The 18671-nt window shown below is 41.9% G+C and overlaps 1 protein-coding gene across 1 annotated transcript in view; it reads left to right on the top strand.

The window, feature by feature from the left end:
* FAM199X (family with sequence similarity 199, X-linked) overlaps window positions 1-17904 on the top strand; it is a 28256-nt gene extending 10352 nt beyond the window's left edge. Inside the window, exons 3-6 of the mRNA XM_088482891.1 lie at window positions 2984-3133; window positions 14427-14588; window positions 15314-15571; window positions 17009-17904. Of these exons, the coding sequence (XP_088339017.1) occupies window positions 2984-3133; window positions 14427-14588; window positions 15314-15571; window positions 17009-17179 (741 nt within the window). The 3' untranslated portion in view covers window positions 17180-17904. The remainder of the gene's footprint in view (window positions 1-2983; window positions 3134-14426; window positions 14589-15313; window positions 15572-17008) is intronic.
* Window positions 17905-18671: the final 767 nt, after the last annotated feature.

Here is an 18671-nt window from a genome sequence, read left to right as displayed (position 1 = left end):
CTTGATTTTGATGTGTTTGTGTGCGTATATAGAAGTTTGTAAAATATTGGGGGAAAAACACAACTCCCATCTGCAAGTTCAAAAACCCATTTCCCATAAACACAACACCAACCATGATAAAAAAAAAAAAAAAAAACCCACAAATTACATTAATACAGATTTGTAATGATATTTCGAACTGGTTCTGTTCCTTCCAATAAATGTCTGTAATATGAGCACTAACTTCAGGATATATTTTTTGGTGCTATAATGTTATCATACAGATGTTTTTATTTTAATAAATATGATTTCATTTTGGAACCTTTAAACCACCACAAGTACATTATCTAATTGTGAGTAATTGAAACTACCCATCAGTCAATATTTATTTTAATGAGTATTTTCATTAAGGTTTCCATGTGTATACCTTGACAGCGCGTCCCTGTCTAATATGTCTGTTAAATGGAGACTTTTGTAGGAAAACTCCCTCTAGCCTTTGGTTGCACTACTGACTATACTTTGGTGCCAGTGACCGACCCCTTTGTGCCACTGATATTGTTGAATGATAGCAAGCTCCTGTGCATGTCAGCCCTGTTATTGGGAGTATGCGGAGCACAATGTAATCTAGTCATCTGAAGTTTCTCATAGTTGTCATTTTGAGATGTAATATAGTGTATAGTCAGTAGTGCGCTACACCTCTGGGAAAACCTCCCTAATAATGAGACAAAATCAAGAATAAGGGCACCCACTCTAACTATCCAACGCAGGAGCTGCAACTAACTTAGGGGTCCACCAACACCCTATAAAGCAACAAAGCTCCAGCAAACAAGAAAAATGGTAGTGCCTAAAACTCCTAGCAAAAATAACAGGGGTAAATACCCAGAATCAATATATTAAATGATAAAAATCGAACAACAAGAAAGATCTCCAATCCACAATTAAAAATACAAGATAACTGACTGTCTTCTACATAGATAAGTTTGCAACTAGAAACATATTACTTGAAAAAGATAAGTTTGCAAATAGGATATATCATTCCCAGTGATTTCCATATGAAAAAGAGCTTTTAGAGTTGATCTATAATCACCATCAAGGAAATGTTCTTAGTGTTCATTCTAGCACCCTGCACCTGTCACTACCTGTGCAGTTCCTCTTTCCTGCCTGGGGTGTCACTCTCTGCTCTGGTGCTTCTAGAACACTCTGGTCTGTATCTTAAAAGTATATTGCATTAGCTGAGTTTGCTAGAAGCACCAGAGCAGAGAGTGACACCCCAGGCAGGAAAGAGGAACTGCACAGTTTGTGACAGGTGCAGGGTGCTAGAATGAACACTAGGTTCCTATTAGATATTGTTAATAAATGTTCTTCAATAGGTATGTGGCAAAAATGGCAAGTTTGCAATCATCGCGTAGCAGATTAATAGTCACGAGGTATTAACCAGCTCTCTGGATCAAGACTGGATAGCACACTTGGTGAAGGCGTTGATAGTCAATCTATGTAACCGACTTTAGACTGAGACTTCCAGTGTGTTATGGAGCTCCGGCTAACAATTGTAATAGGAGGACTGATGCTTTGAGCTGCAGTGCAGATAGTACTGATATGCTCAAACCGTTTGGTATCTGCCTTTTGATTAGATGCTACTCGGCCTCAGTTAGCAATCCAGGTGGAGCAGGGAGGTCCGTGTGATGTGCTGCAGTCCAGATAGCACTGGTGTTGTATGAATTACCCGGCTCAATATAGGCCTAGGATAAAGATAGTAGTAAATGTGCAGCAGTCAGTCAGGATCTATCAGTGGGACCGACTGTAACGGCTGCAATAGAGCCAGCCCAACTGACCTCTCCTCATATCCTGGTTATGTGGGCCGGTGGACAATGTGATGATACAACAGCCGAGGCCCAAAGTGAAGTACATAAATAAATGTTGATGATTATTAAATTCTATTTAAAACTCCAGAATAATACAGTACCAACACTTTAAACACTCAAGATAAAGTGTTTGATTCTGGGTATTTACCCCTAACTAGGAGACCTCTGAGCTCCTGAGTTGGATAGTTAGTGGGCACCCTTATCCTTTTGCTTCATTGTTTTTGGTTCAACCGGCTAGGGCAGCACCTCTGTTGACATATCCTGCTACTTATTTAATTACAGGTTGAGTCTCCCATATCCAAATATTCCGAATTACGGAATATTTTTAGTATGACTGAGAAAGTGAAAGCTTCGCTTTCTGATGGTTCATTGTACACAAACTTTTTTTAAAGCACATAATCATTAAAATACAGTATACAATAACCTTTAGGCTGTATGTATAAGGTGTATATGAAACATAAATAAGTTTCATGTATGTACACAAACTTTTTTTGATGCTCAAAATTCTTAAAAATATTGTATAAAAAGACCTGCAGTCTGTGTGTATAATGTGTATATAGAACATAAATACATTCTGTGTTTAGATTTGAATCCCATACCCAAGATATTTCATTATAGTATGCAAATATTCCAAAATACGGAATATTCCGATATCCAAAATACCCCTGGTCCCAAGCATTTTGGATATGGGAGGCTCAACCTTACTATTGCTATTTTTATTTGTTTCCATTGGAATATGAATTTATCATAATATAATGAGATGCTCTAGGAGACAAAACCTTCTTCCTAACTTGAGTTAACGGAGTTTTTGGCGCTACCATTCTTCTTGTCTACTAAGAAGATAGTCTGAGCTATTGCCTGAAACTAGCAAATAGACAGAAAACGGGCATGCTGGTTATATTCATATATTTCCATTTTATATCCAGTTCAGCCTCCCATATTGGGTGTATGTTGTCAAAACCCACAGTGCTAATACAGGTTACAGCTATATTAAATAGTGTAGTATTGCACTTGTAAATATGTATATTTCCTTTCTGTCATGAGAAAATAGATCAGTAACATTTAATTATTTTTGGGAAATGGCAAAATCAGTTAAAATAAAATGTTATGAATAAACCCTGCATGACTTCTGCTCCCTCCAGTTGCCTGGGAGTGACATTGCAAGCGGCAGTGATGTGTTGTCAGACCTTATTCCCAGCGTACCCAGCTCTCCTTCTTTGCCTTCCAAGAAGAAGAACAAACACAGGAACCTAGATGAGCTCCCTTGGAGTGCTATGACAAATGATGAGCAGGTAAGTTACTAGCACTCATACTCATACCTACAACTCTTAGGGCCCCATTTAGCAACTAATTTTATTACCAGCGGCATTTCTTCTTAGGGTCCATAGGGTCCACAGGAATTACCTTGGGGTATGTGATTGGAGTGATCCAGGCACCAGTTAAAAGCGTTAGCTCCCAGGATGCACTGGGTCCTCCGCAATATATACCCCGCCCCTGGCTACAGGCACTTACTGTTTGGTGCCCAGGATCAGTGCACCTTGTAACAGGGGTCCCAAGCTTTGTTTTTGTTTCTATGAGTAAGCAGCACTAGGCATCCGATGGATGCCTGTGCTGTTTCTCCATCTTCCCCCACCGGCGCCGCAACACCAGTGAGGGAACTGTTGATTTTGGCGTGCGCCAGCGGAGTTGACAGACCCTGGGCCCGGGACTGCAGCCAGAGACATCGGGGATGCAGGTAAGGTGGTTCCCCGCTGGCGTGGAACCACGTGGAAGTCCGCCGGAGGCCGCTGTTGTGGGGATTCAGGGGCGACTGCTTCCCCACTAGACCACCGGGGCATAAAATTCTGGCGCCGGGGACCGTAAAATGAGGCGGCCATGTAAAGCAAGTGCGTTCGGTGGATCCCATACAGCCTAGGGGAGGTAGGCTCTCCCCAACGGCCCCTTCCCCAACCCAGATGCTGGTCCAGAGACTAGGTTTCCCGCGTCTGGGTTGCTCCTCCTTGCCTCCCTGTTATGAGACGCCCAGAGACCACTTTCATGTGCTCTACTGTAGCTGCAAATCTCAGTAGGTTTGGTCAGTCTCCCTGTATCTCTCTCCTTAGGTGGCCAGGTTATACAGAGCTCAATATCCTACTAAGCTTTTGCGCTGTTCGTAGTTGTAGTTATATATATTTCTTTGCATTGTATGTGACTTATGTAAGTTCTGCTGTGTGTTATACTGCCCTTTTTCCTGAATAACTGTCAGTTATAACGATCACTGTTATTTCTCCTCATAACCCTCTGCTACAGTGTGGGTTATTTTTGGGGTGAACACTGTCACATTGTATTGTATGTGCATAACATTATATTGTTTTGTTATGTCTAAAGATAAAGAGAAGCAGGAGGCTAAAGCCCCTGTGCTGGTTTCATGTATGGCCTGTCAGGCGAGCTTGTCCCTTCAGGATTTCATACAGGATGGATTATGTGGTCGCTGTTATAAGGAGTCACCACATCAGTCCAACCTACCAACTCCTGGGCAGGAACCCCCTTGGGCTTCTTTTTCTCAGCTTATGGCACAGGTTGTGAACCGTTTATCTATACCTACAGTACCAGTCAAAAGTTTGGACACACCTTCTCATTCAATGGTTTTTGTTTATTTAAATCATTTTCAACATAGTAGATTAATACTGAAGACATCAAAACTATATGAAAGAACACATATGGAATTATGTTGTAAACAAAGTGTTCAACAAATCAAAATATTTTAGATTCCTCAAAGTAGCCCCCTTTTGCTTTGATGACAGCTTTGCACACTCTTGGCATTCTCTCAAGCAGCTTCATGAGGTAGTCTCCTGGAATGGTTTTCCAACAGTCTTGAAGGAGTTCCCAGATGTGCTGAGCACTTGTTGGATGCTTTTCCTTCACTCTGCGGTCCAACTCATCCCAAACCAACTCACTTGGGTTTACGTCGGGTGATTGTGGAGGCCAGGTCATCACATTCCGTCAAGGACCACAGGTCGAGGTTTCTGAAAATAAAGATACCTTTATGTCCATACATCGCCCTTACAAGTAAGCATACATGTAAGGAACTCCACACAAGACATCCTCATTCACATCTGGGTGATTCTTATGGGAGTTGGGACCATACTAAGCCGGGAGAAGATCTTCATAGTCCACCATATTCTCCTCATATTCACATCCCCGGGTGGCTACATCGTACAGTGACGACGTGTTTTCCATTTCTTCTTTTTTATACCGGAGTATTACCCATACCGGAGGACGTGGGACAATTCATTATTGCTGACTTGTTGGACAATCCAGAGCGCAAGTGAGGTTGATTTGTTTTGTTATATGCGATTAGATATAAGGTGGTGACTTATTATTAACCTCTGCAGCACTGGAGTGCAGCGCCATAGGATTTGTACATTTTTTATTTGTATAAAGAGCTCCACAGATAGAAGACTTGAAGCCTGTCTCAAGGCGTTTTTTTCTCTGTCAGGAGCAGTTGCCCGCCCGGCCATGGCCACGGCCTGGGTATCTAAGGCCATTGAAGAATGGACAGGGGCACTGGAAAATACTCTTCCAGAGGCTTCCAGAGAGCAGTTGATGATCATCTCCTATATCAAGGAGACAGCCTCCTATTTGGGAGAGGCGGCATTAGATGCCGGCATTCTGGCTTCTAAAGGCCCCCATACACGGGGCGATTTGTCACACAATCTAGCCGTTTTCGACTGATCGTAACGACCAATCGTGTGAAAGATAGGGTTTTCATAGACTATTCCGATGCGCTGCGCGTCCACGGCGTCGTGGATCTGCATCGTAAATTAGATGGAAAAAACATTTCATCTACGATCCGTGATGCTGTAAAATAGGTAAACGAAGCATCTTGTAAGGTGCATCGTATACCATTTACAGCATGCCGCAATGCATCGGACGAAACTTGAAAACGTAACGAGGTGTCGTACGTTTTCAAATCGTTTCGTGTATGGGGGCCATTATTAGGCATCAGCTGCCTCAGTTGTTGCTCGCAGAGCCCTATGGTTAAGGGACTGGAAAGCAGATGCAGGGTCCAAAAAGGCTTTGGAATCCCTGCCGTTTGCAGGGGGCATTCTGTTTGGCACAGAATTGAATAAGATTGTAGCTACTTTGGCGGCTTCCAAGGCGGCTGGTCTGCCTTCAACGACTACCCCTAGACCTAGGCAGTCATCATTTCGGGCATTTCGCCCACAAGGAAAAGCGAAAGGTCAGTCTTCCTTTAGACAAACCAGGTCTCGTAAGAGACTGCAAACTAAGAGATCTTGGGCAATCAAACGTCCGGCTTCCAAGTCAGATGATAAACCCTCGGCCTGATGGGGCGGGACACCCAGGGTGGGAGGCCGACTTCTTCAGTTTTCGGATACCTGGCATCACAAAACAGACGCCTGGGTCCGGGAAGTGGTCTCTCGAGGGTACTCCCTTACTTTCTAGAAAAGTCCCCCACAAAGGTTTTTTGCACAACTCTGCAAAGGCCTTAGCCCCCCTCCAGCAGGCCATTTGTTCCCTGCTGGATTCAGGGGTAATAATCCCGGTTCCGTTGGATCAACAAAGAAAGGGTTATTATTCCAATCTATTTTTGATCCAGAATCCCAATGGGTCCCACCGGCCTATTCTGAATTTGAAAGGTCTCAAAAGATTTATCCGGCTGCACAAGTTCCGTATGGAAACTCTTCGGTCAGTTGTTCTGGCAATGGAACCAGGGGATTTTATGATGTCTTTGGACATTCATTCAGGTTGCGTATCTGCATGTGCCACTTACACCTTCCCACCAAAGGTTCCTGCGGTTTGCGGTTCTGCAGCAACATTTCCAATTTCAGGCACGGCCTTTTGCTTTGTCAACAGACTTTACCAAGATAATGGCAGTAGTCTTTACCAAGATAATAGCAGTAGTCTTTACCAAGATAATAGCAGTAGTCTTTACCAAGATAATAGCAGTAGTCTTTACCAAGATAATAGCAGTAGTCTTTACCAAGATAATGGCAGTAGTCTTTACCAAGATAATGGCAGTAGTCTTTACCAAGATAATGGCAGTAGTCTTTACCAAGATAATGGCAGTAGTCTTTACCAAGATAATGGCTGTAGTCTTTACCAAGATAATGGCTGTAGTCTTTACCAAGATAATGGCTGTAGTCTTTACCAAGATAATGGCTGTAGTCTTTACCAAGATAATGGCAGTAGTCTTTACCAAGATAATGGCAGTAGTCTTTACCAAGATAATGGCTGTAGTCTTTACCAAGATAATGGCAGTAGTCTTTACCAAGATAATGGCAGTAGTCTTTACCAAGATAATGGCAGTAGTCTTTACCAAGATAATGGCAGTAGTCTTTACCAAGATAATGGCAGTAGTCTTTACCAAGATAATGGCAGTAGTCTTTACCAAGATAATGGCTGTAGTCTTTACCAAGATAATGGCAGTAGTCTTTACCAAGATAATGGCAGTAGTCTTTACCAAGATAATGGCAGTAGTCTTTACCAAGATAATGGCAGTAGTCTTTACCAAGATAATGGCAGTAGTCTTTACCAAGATTATGGCAGTAGTCTTTACCAAGATTATGGCAGTAGTCTTTACCAAGATAATGGCAGTAGTCTTTACCAAGATAATGGCAGTAGTCTTTACCAAGATAATGGCAGTAGTCTTTACCAAGATAATGGCAGTAGTCTTTACCAAGATAATGGCAGTAGTCTTTACCAAGATAATGGCAGTAGTCTTTACCAAGATAATGGCAGTAGTCTTTACCAAGATAATGGCAGTAGTCTTTACCAAGATAATGGCAGTAGTCTTTACCAAGATAATGGCAGTAGTCTTTACCAAGATAATGGCAGTAGTCTTTACCAAGATAATGGCAGTAGTCTTTACCAAGATAATGGCAGTAGTCTTTACCAAGATAATGGCAGTAGTCTTTACCAAGATTATGGCAGTAGTCTTTACCAAGACTACCTCAGATGTCAGGGAGTCAGAATACGACCTCCTGATATTGGCACAGTCTCCACAGCTATTTCAGCATCATCTCAGACTGATGATTGCCTGCCTACACAGTCACGGCTGGATCATAAATTGGAAAAAGTAATCGCTTTCTGCAGTACAGCAGATGGTACATTTAGGTGCACTCCAGGAGTCTCTGGCACAAAGGATATTTCTGCCAGGAGACAATGTTGTGGCCCTTCAATTGCGGGTTCACAGATTTCTCCGCAATCAGACTGTGTCTATCCACTCAGCGATGCAGGTTCTGAGGTCCATCGTGTCGATCTTCGACTTGATGGAATTTGCTCAGTTACTCTCCAGACCACTGCAACAGCTGATCCTCTCCCTTTGGAACGGGGAGTACCAGTTAATAAAATCACAGATGATACGTCTTTCCCCAGAGGTTCGGCTTTCCCTCTCATGGTGGTTGCAGGCGTTTCATCTGAACAGTGGTTGCCCTTTCTCTATTCCAGATTGGGTGATCCTCACTACCGATGCCAGCCTCCATGGATGGGGCGTTACACCTTCAGGGAAGATGGACGACCAAGGAGGGTCCACCTATCCATAAACATCCTGGAAGTGACAAACATTCTGGAAGTGACAAACATTCTGGTCTGGGTAGAATGTCATCTTCCAGCAATCTCTGCAGTATTCATACCAGGACTCCTCAACTGGGAAGCGGACTTCCTAAATCGGCAGGATATACACACTGGGGAATGGGCTATTCATCCAGATGTCTTTCATATCCTAGAGGACAATTGGGGATTACCAGAGGTAGACCTCATGGCCTCAGGCCACATTCACAAGGTCACCAGGTACAGGTCCAGAACCAGGGAGCCCGCAGCCTTTTTTGTGGATGCTCTAGCAGTGAAGTGGGACTTCAAGTTAGCGTATCTTTTTCCTCCGATTTCCCTCCTCCCAAGGGACATCAGGAAATTCAAGCAGTCCAGACTCCATTGGTTCACCGACCTTCAGAGTCACTCCATAGCTTCTTCCTCTAAGGTCGAACCTGTTAACACAGGGTCCCTGCCTGCATCCGGACGTCTGTCTTTGACGGCGTGGCTCTTGCATCTTCCATCTTAAGAGCCAAGTGTTTTACTACTTCTGTAATTCAGACGATGCTTAGTGCACAGAAGCCGTCCTCTGTCCGCATCTATTACAGGGTTTGGCACTCGTATTTTCAGTGGTGTAAGCATAGAAAATATGATCCTGAAGTATTTAGGGTCTCGCGAGTGCTTGCTTTTCTCCAGGCTGGGTTAGACCTAGGTCTCCACCTGACCATCCCGAGAGTTCAGGTATCTGCACTCTGTTTTGGTTTCAGCAAAGGATCGCCCCGCAGCCTGATGTTAGGACATTTTTTTCAGGGTATTCTGAGGGTTCAGCCTCCTTTTGTCCCTCCGGTAGCTCCGTGGGATTTGTTTTTGGTTCTCAGGGCTCTTCAGGCTCCCCCATTTTAACCCCTGAAATCAGAGACCTTAAGTGGTTGACATCAAAGATGGTTTTTCTTCTTGCTATCTCCTCTGCCAGCAGGGTCTCTGATTTGGCAGCCCTTTCTTGTTGGTCTCCCTTTTTTGATTTTTCATCAGGATAGAGCTGTTCTTCGTACCATGGCGGGTTACCTTCCTAAGGTAGTATCCCGTTTCCATGTAAATGAAGAAATTGTTGTTCCAGTCTGCAGACCTCTCGGTAGGTGAAGCTTCTCTGGATGTGGTGCGGGCCCTATGTATCTACGTGGATTGCACCAACTCCTTTAGGAAATCTGATTCTCTTTTTTTGTTGTATGGCTGTCATAAGCGAGGCTGGCCAGCTAACAGACTCTGGCTAGATGGCTTCGTATGACGATTTCTCAGGCTTACACACAAGCTGATCTATGTTCCAAACACAGTGACAGCACATTCTACTCAATCTATGGGACCATCTTGGGCGTTTCGTCGTGGTGCCTCTGCTGAACAATTGTGTAAGGCAGCCTCGTGGTCTTCTGTCCACACTTTTATCAAATTTTACGCATTTGATACTATTGCCTCTCAGGATGCTTCCTTTGGGCGTCAAATTCTCCTTTCTGCTAAACTGGAGCGTCCCTACCATTAAGGGAACTGCTTTTGGACATCCCCAAGGCAATTCCTGTGGAACCTGAAGAAGAAAATAAGAGTTATGGTATAACATACCTTTTTGTTAAATCTTTTTTTTCTACGAGGTTCATAGGGTCCACAGGGCACCCACCCTAACGCACCTGGTGTTTTTGGGTAATCTTTTTTTTCTTTTGTATTTCAATGATTCCCTCTTCTTAGAGTGAGTGTTTCTGATGTACAATTGTCCTTTCTTCTCCTGCCTTGGCAACAAACTAAGTGCCTGTAGCCAGGAGCGGGATATATATGAAGGAGGACCCAGTGCATCCTTGGAGCTAAAGCTTTTAACTGTTTGGTGCCTGGATCACTCCAACCACATACCCCAAGGTAATTCCTGTGGACCCTATGGACCTTGAAGAAAAAGAGTTAACAAAGGTATGTATGTTATACCATAACTGTTAGTATCACTGCAATACTAAAGGGAATAATAACGAATATGCCACTGGTATTTAACATTACTTACCCCTCCATTGAGGTCCAGCAGCGTCGTCCTCCTCGGCAACGGGCTGCTGTGACATGTGCAACGGCCAGTCAGCACATGTGCGCAACACTTTCACCTGACGAGGACTTGACAAAGCCTTAAAGGCTTTGCTGAAGCTTTAACCCATTTTTGCCCAAGTTTTTTATTTCAAACTTATCTTTTAAATGATGTTGCTACGTATATACGATTCATAGATACAGGGAAAAGGGAAAGGGGGAGAAAAATATATCTGCACTCTGTTGTCGATGTACTAATAAACCCCTATATAATCAATGAATCAATATTACATTTGTTCACGGGGGTGCAGCCCTAATCAACTAAGTTGAATCATATAGTAAAAAAGGGAAAAGTAGTTGTGAAGAATGGGCGCACAGAAAATTATATTTATATAATTATAAAAATAAAATATAACTTTTATTGGTTAATACCTAAAAATAGTTTAGCCCCCTTAAAGGGGAATATAAACAGTGAAATATAAGGTTAAAAAATTGATATCAACAAAACATACAACATATTAAAATGGCAGGACCACTAACGTGTTGCTGTGTTGAGTCTATTGTTATCTCAATACCTATCTCAATGATATTAATTGACTCTTCCCTTCTTAGATGCTATGATATCTCATAAATAAACATCCTTTCATGATTATTAGAATGTCAAGTTAACAATATAATCAAGATAGTTGCTTAAATAATTATATCAGGCTGGTTATTTCTCAGTCCACAATAATTCATAAATGCTAACTTTGCTATATATAGACAAGGAAAACTACCAGCGCTGAGAATCATACATTCACTTAGTATATTGTTCAGTACAACAGTATCAATGATATATTCTCAAAGGTATTAGAAAGATAATAAGATAATTTGCAACATTGTAGCTTAATCAACAGGTATTGGATTTTTATTACACAATGCTTCCTGTATTTGTAATACTTAAGTATGATTTCAAAATCTGGGACATCTAATAGCTTTATCTATAATAACAGTAAGGTTAATTTTTAATCAGTCCACATCTGATCAGATAATAGTCATTGACACTGTATGTATCATCAATATCGATCTAATAGTATGAATTGAGTCCCGTATATTCCAAGTCGCTGGCATCGTGTGTGCCAATTAAATTAGCATCTGATATAGATAGGGAAATATTTATACAAACAACAAACACATATTATGGAGCTGCCAGTGACGCCGGCGCGCGCGTTTCACTGTGAGCAGCTTTCTCAAGGCTGAGGATATTGATGATACATACAGTGTCAATGACTATTATCTGATCAGATGTGGACTGATTAAAAATTAACCTTACTGTTATTATAGATAAAGCTATTAGATGTCCCAGATTTTGAAATCATACTTAAGTATTACAAATACAGGAAGCATTGTGTAATAAAAATCCAATACCTGTTGATTAAGCTACAATGTTGCAAATTATCTTATTATCTTTCTAATACCTTTGAGAATATATCATTGATACTGTTGTACTGAACAATATACTAAGTGAATGTATGATTCTCAGCGCTGGTAGTTTTCCTTGTCTATATATAGCAAAGTTAGCATTTATGAATTATTGTGGACTGGGAAATAACCAGCCTGATATAATTATTTAAGCAACTATCTTGATTATATTGTTAACTTGACATTCTAATAATCATGAAAGGATGTTTATTTATGAGATATCATAGCATCTAAGAAGGGAAGAGTCAATTAATATCATTGAGATAGGTATTGAGATGACAATAGACTCAACACAGCAACACGTTAGTGGTCCTGCCATTTTAATTTGTTGTATGTTTTGTTGATATCAATTTTTTAACCTTATATTTCACTGTTTATATTCCCCTTTAAGGGGGCTAAACTATTTTTAGGTATTAACCAATAAAAGTTATATTTTATTTTTGTAATTATATAAATATAATTTTCTGTGCGCCCATTCTTCACAACAACGTATATATGATACAAGACAAAAAAATTTCTTTGATTTCGAGAGCCATTTAGATAATCAACATTGTTCCCAAATGGGAAAACCAGGATCGAAAGGGGGCATATAATTTTTTTTCCCAACACCAGGACAAGAAGTAAAGTGTACCCATTTGGGAACAATGGGAAAAAATGGATTAAAAGCTGTTGCTGGATCCACAATGCTGGCAATGGAAACACTATCGTTCTCACCATCTATAGATGGTGTAAGCGATACAGTGACAAACAGGTGTAATCTTAGGGCCTGATTCAGAGCCGGACGCAAGTGGCTGCTCGTTCGCTCCGAGCGATGTTTGCCCAACTGCGCATGCGTACGGATCGTAATACGCATGCGCGAACCAGTCAGTGCGGCCGAAAATCGTGTGCTCGCAAAATTGCGAATGCCTGATAATTTGAGTGACAGGATGAGGCGTATGTGGGTGGTAACAGGGGAAGGTGCTTGAAAACGGGGAGTGGAGATCCGATCGCAGGCGTGCTTAAAGGTCAAAACGGGCGTTTTATGGGTGTGCATAATTAAAACAGCAGCGTCATTGACCACGTCACTGGGGTTTTTTTTAGCCAGAACTGCTCGCAAAATTGTGGTAGCAAAAACCAACCACAAGAATAGCGAGCAGTTCATACGCTGTTCGATGTACTCGATTAATCTAATAAATAGAGGACATGACGTAGGATGCGAGCGGCCAGGGGGCGTAGTTTCCCAAAAAACGACTGCAAGTTTTGTTCGCTCGTTCAGACCTAGAGGCGTGAACAGACCGCAAACAGCGAACGGTTCATTTGAATAGCCACCCCTATTTTCTGGACGAGCGAGCGCAAATAGCGACTGGCTCTGAATCAGGCCCTTAGTTCATCTCTGTTAAATACTGAAAGGAGGACATAATCCCTTTAGCAAGTGCTAAAGGGGTTATGTCTCGTTGCTAAATGGGGCTCTTACTCTCTTCCTATCTAGGCCTGTAAAATCTAGCATGCGTAATAAGCTGTAATACTATGATCCTGCTTTATTTATGAGTTGGGTACACTCCTAAACAACGCAGCTATGCGATGTAACAATATAGTTCATCTCTGTACACACTAAACGATTCGTCGCATGACGATAAAATATCAAAATATCAGGACAAGCCTCATGTAACAACACAATATCAGCCATGGAATATTCCCACTGGCCATGCAGAACATCCAATGGGGCGATGCAATGAACAATTGGTGAAAATGACAGATTGGGGGTACACACTACACGATGGTCCTGCAGATTGGTCGCAGGCACCAAGATTGCGCTATATATTGTATAGTGTGTACCCAGCTTAACATCTGGCATTACCACACAAACAATTCATAGTTGATACATTAACATATGCGCTATATTTTTTTTTATTCTTTCAACAAAAATCTGAAATGCCAGTCCCTGCTGAATGAATCATATATGGATCTAAATTCTGGCACTAATCTTCCTATGGGCCTGATTCAAATGTCGATGAAATGCCAATATTTACGCAGATTGAGCAATTATTTGCCATTGCGCATAAGCCACACTGCGCACTTGAAGCGATTGAATTGCGATTACGCTCACACATAGGATTCACTCGCAAGGCATGCAGAGATATGTAGCTAAACGGTAGCTGGAGGGAGGCTTTTTGCCCATACCTGATTTAAACACTGTCTTCTAGGCGTCCATAAATTAGTCACTGCATTCTTGCTCGCAGCGAGAGAACCTTCTGCGTGTCTGGAGACCCGCTATGTCTGCGTAAGCTTAGGTTTACTCTTAAGGTTAATGGCCGCCTGATCTGCATTTGAGGTTTCCGGTTTTGTGCATGAACAGCGGATGTGAGATGCTTTCAGTGGGTATCTCTAATCACTGTATGGTGAGTGAGGCATCTTTACGCAATTGCGATCTGTGAGAGATCACAGCTGCGATGGTATTTGCTTCCACATCTAAATCTGGCCCAATGTTTGTTGTGTAGACCTGCTATCTTGTTATTATTTTAAATTTATTCTTGGGGACAAATGTTTCACACTTTATTCTTCCAGGTTGAGTACATTGAGTACCTCAGTCGAAAAGTCAGCACAGAGATGGGACTTCGGGAACAGCTTGACATAATAAAGATAATTGATCCTACAGCACAAATCTCCCCTACTGACAGCGAGTTTATCATTGAACTGAACTGCTTGACGGATGAAAAGCTGAAACAGGTTCGTCAACCAATGTGTAAAGCAAAACAACTACAAATTATATTACAAGATACATGGCTATGCTGGGAGTTTGCAGTTGTTACACATTTTAATATACAACAATCTTTTCACATTAGGCCCTGAGTGGCGCTACACACTGCATTCTGTATACCATAAAATGGATAATGCTCCATCCTTGTTACGTAACCAGTAAAATTGCTGGTGATTTAGTGACGGACTATTGTCTTTCTGTGTGTTGAGAAGTATAGAACTGAGAGCTGCTTGATGTACAGCAGTTGGTTTTTAGAGATTCTTAGGTCCTGTCCATTTAAAACCGGGTTCTTGGTTATTAATAAAGTCTGATATATAGCAATGTGAAATAGCAGCTTCACTTGCTCTTTAAATTCTTGAAAGTCATTGTTGCGGAACTACGAGTTACAGGGGGTTCACTTTATACTGGCTTTGTTATTGATGTTGCTTTAAATCTGTTACAGTGAATGTCTCCTCCCTTACACGAGAAGCTGATTTCCAGTAGAAAAATGTGCTCTCATTATGTATTGTGGACTGAGCAGATCAGGAAACAGTGGCCTCATGAGAAAAAATAGACAAAGTATAACGTGATCCCCTTACACTTTTTGTCAACATATCCTGGTTTAGTAGCAACTAACAAACCTGATTTGAAACACTAGGCATTTCCTTTCTTGGCATTTTCCTGTTACCCATTGTCATTGTTGTTTACCTTTCAGGTGAGGAGCTATATCAAGGAGCATAGTCCTCGGCAGCGATCCACACGAGAGAGCTGGAAAAGGACCAGTTACAGCACAGCCAGCACAAGTGGTGTGAGTGGGGCGAGTGTGAGCAGTAGCAGTGCCAGCATGATCAGCACAGCGAGCAGCTGCTCTAGTGGTGGTAACTCCGCCTCCAACTCAAGTGCCAACATGAGCCGGACTCACAGTGACAGCAATCTATCCGCAAGTGCAGCAGAGAGGATCAGAGATTCAAAGGTGACTCTATCGGTACATGATTTGTGTCAGCTGGGTACACACTAGGACGCCTCTGCAGCAAGTACACACAGCACGATGTGCGGATATATCTGCCATTGGCTATGCTGCCCAGCCGACGTGATGTGTCTGTGAACGAGATATCGCTGGTACACAACCGATGGCACGCCCATGATATACCTGCCGTTCAATTGAACGGCTGATATATCGCCCAGTGTGTACCCAACATAAGGGTGGAAAGGTCTTTTAGCTTTTGAATTTGTAGATGCAACTGATTTACATTTCCCACACTCTCTAAAACTGGGTACACACTAATGGTGCATACACACGATCAGATTTTTCCTTCAGATATGAACGATAACGATTTAAAAATCGTTCAGTCGTTCATATCTGAAGGAAAATCGTTCATATCTGACATGCCTGAACGATGGACGATCAACGATGCGCGTTCCCGTTTGTCAGATAACGATATCTGACATCTGATGGGTTTGCAGTCAGACTTGGACGATTCCATTCATTTTAATGCAGCCAAAAATCGTTCAATCGTTCAAAACTTTGGTAAAATCGTTCAGATCGTTCAGATCGTTTAATCGTTCAATCGTTCATCTGACAAGTCTGACAAATCTGACCGTGTGTACGCTCCATAATGGTGCATACACACGGTCAGATTTTTCCTTCAGATATGAACGATAACGATTTAAAAATCGTTCAGTCGTTCATATCTGAAGGAAAATCGTTCATATCTGACATGCCTGAACGATGGACGATCAACGATGCGCGTTCCCGATGGTCAGATAACGATTTCTGACATCTGATGTGTTTGCAGTCAGACTTGAACGATTCCATTCATTTTAATGCAGTCAAAAATCGTTCAATCGTTCAAATCGTTCAAAACTTTGGTAAAATCGTTCAAATCGTTTAATCGTTCATCTGACAAATCTGACAAGTCTGACAAATCTGACCGTGTGTATGCTCCATAAGACGACTGACAATTGTTCAGATTTCCAGACTGTTTCCCTTGAGCACAGAACAAGCAAAATTGAGTATACACACACTGCGATCTTACAAACGACAAAACGATATATTGTATTGTTTGGTGGTATACAATTTATACCACCAAATGATACAATATCCAGCAAGGTATGTTTTCATTAATGTCATTTGCATGCTAGGAAAGCCAGTAGGTAGTGTTGTGGATAGAGAGAAAAAAAATCTCAATGAAAACTGTAATGTAAGCCTTCCTTTTTTGTATTTCATATACAATCAACTTATAAATTCTATTTATAACATCGTTTACGTTAATGACCGATACATCATGGAAAAACCTAGCGGTGAATTTGGTGGACATATTGGGTGATGTTGATAGCATTCATGGAAGTGATTAAGGGTCACTTAGATAAGCAGGTTCCTGTAATATGTGTAATATATTTCTACATACAGAAGCGGTCTAAGCAGAGAAAGCTGCAGCAGAAAGCCATGCGGAAGAGGCAGCTGAAGGAGCAGAGGCAGGCCCGGAAGGAGAGACTCAGTGGTTTATTCCTAAACGAAGAAGTGCTCTCATTAAAAGTGAACGAGGAAGAACATGACCCAGATATCGATGTGCTCATATGACAACGGTGGTACTAGCAGTGTTCTTATTAGGTCTCAGTAAGGCTGGGTTGTCTGAGCTCAGGACTTGGATCCCCCACCCCATGCAGTAGCCCCATTTCATATCACTTAGCGGGACGAATCACACATTTTAGACATGAGTGTGGATCCTGTGCAAGCTCTTCTAATCGCTCATCAATTGTTGTTAGGTGGCCACTTCAAAGCTAAGCTTTAATCAACTTTAATACAAAGTTCTTTGTACCAGTATCGGGAGAGTTATTTGGGTAATACCCACATGCATTTGTCTTATGCAGACAGACATGGTTTCTTCTAACCTCTTGCTTCTTGACAAACCAAATGTACAGGTGGGTTTGTTCGTGGTAAAATACTCTGTAGCTGGGTTTTAATGTTACATGCTGTGTGTCATTTGGAAGCTGTTGCCTGCATATTTAGTATGGCTTATGTTAAGAACAACTGTATACCTGTCAGATGGACAATGCACAGTTCTTCAGTTGATAAAATGTGCTCTGCACCTCTCGTGTGACAGGGCTGCAGTGTTTCCAGTGACTAAACATGCCTATAGCGGTCTCTTCAGTGAATTTCAAATATTTGCATTGTGCAGCAGCTGCACACGTCACGGATATGGAATGAAGGTAGTATCCCGGTGGTCTGGATCCCGACACTCAATTCAGGCACCGGAATCCCGACAGCAGTTAGAAGCCTGACTAAGTTAGGCACTAGGGGGAAGGTTAGGGGTAGGCTGCGTGGGGGGGAGGATTAGGGTTAGGCTGGAGGGAGGGGGTTAGGGTTAGGCCCCCAGGAAAGGTGGTTTAGTGTAAGGGTACTGTTGAGATGCCACTGTCGGTATTCTGACCAACTGGATCCCGTACCCAACCCACGGTTATTTAAAGCAGACTAATGTCGCTTCGGTTACTGCTCACTCCTATAGGGGCGTCAAGTAAAAGGTGCCATGTTGTACCTGGTGCTGTTACCACCACCTCTGACCTTTGCAAGCTTCGCTCTTAATTGAGCTGTCCCCTCTGAATGCTATTTTCTTTCCTATGGAACAAACCACTAGCCTTAAGCTATAATATATGTATTCCAATAGATTATTTTCCTGTCTAGATTCTGCTTCCGAACCGTTGGTCACAAGGAGTGCTTGCATCATGCTACTACCACATACATTCATTATTCCTTTGCTATTTCAAATATCCCTATTACATGGAATAGTTAGCTTTTCAAAATAGGTTGCTATTCTACCTATTTGTAGTGTAAACTTTGTTAATATCAATTCGCTGATACAGAAGTGCAAGCCAAATACCTTGATGAAAGGTGTTTTAACTATGAAACTTCTATGTATTATGATAAAAACATGTTTAAGAAATCCCTCATTTCTTTAGGCAATGAATAAATTAAATAAATTAGCTTCTGAACTTGAATAACTCCTGTCAGTAAATGACACTTTAAAAGTCAATAACTTAACTATATTTCTGGGATGAATCTGCATTAAACATCA

This window comes from Taudactylus pleione, unplaced genomic scaffold, assembly GCF_031769625.1.
Source record: "Taudactylus pleione unplaced genomic scaffold, aTauple2 ptg000296l, whole genome shotgun sequence".
Classification (NCBI taxonomy): domain Eukaryota; kingdom Metazoa; phylum Chordata; class Amphibia; order Anura; family Myobatrachidae; genus Taudactylus; species Taudactylus pleione.
The sequence above is the reverse complement of the archived record's forward strand: the minus strand, read 5'-3'. Positions and strand labels throughout refer to the sequence as shown.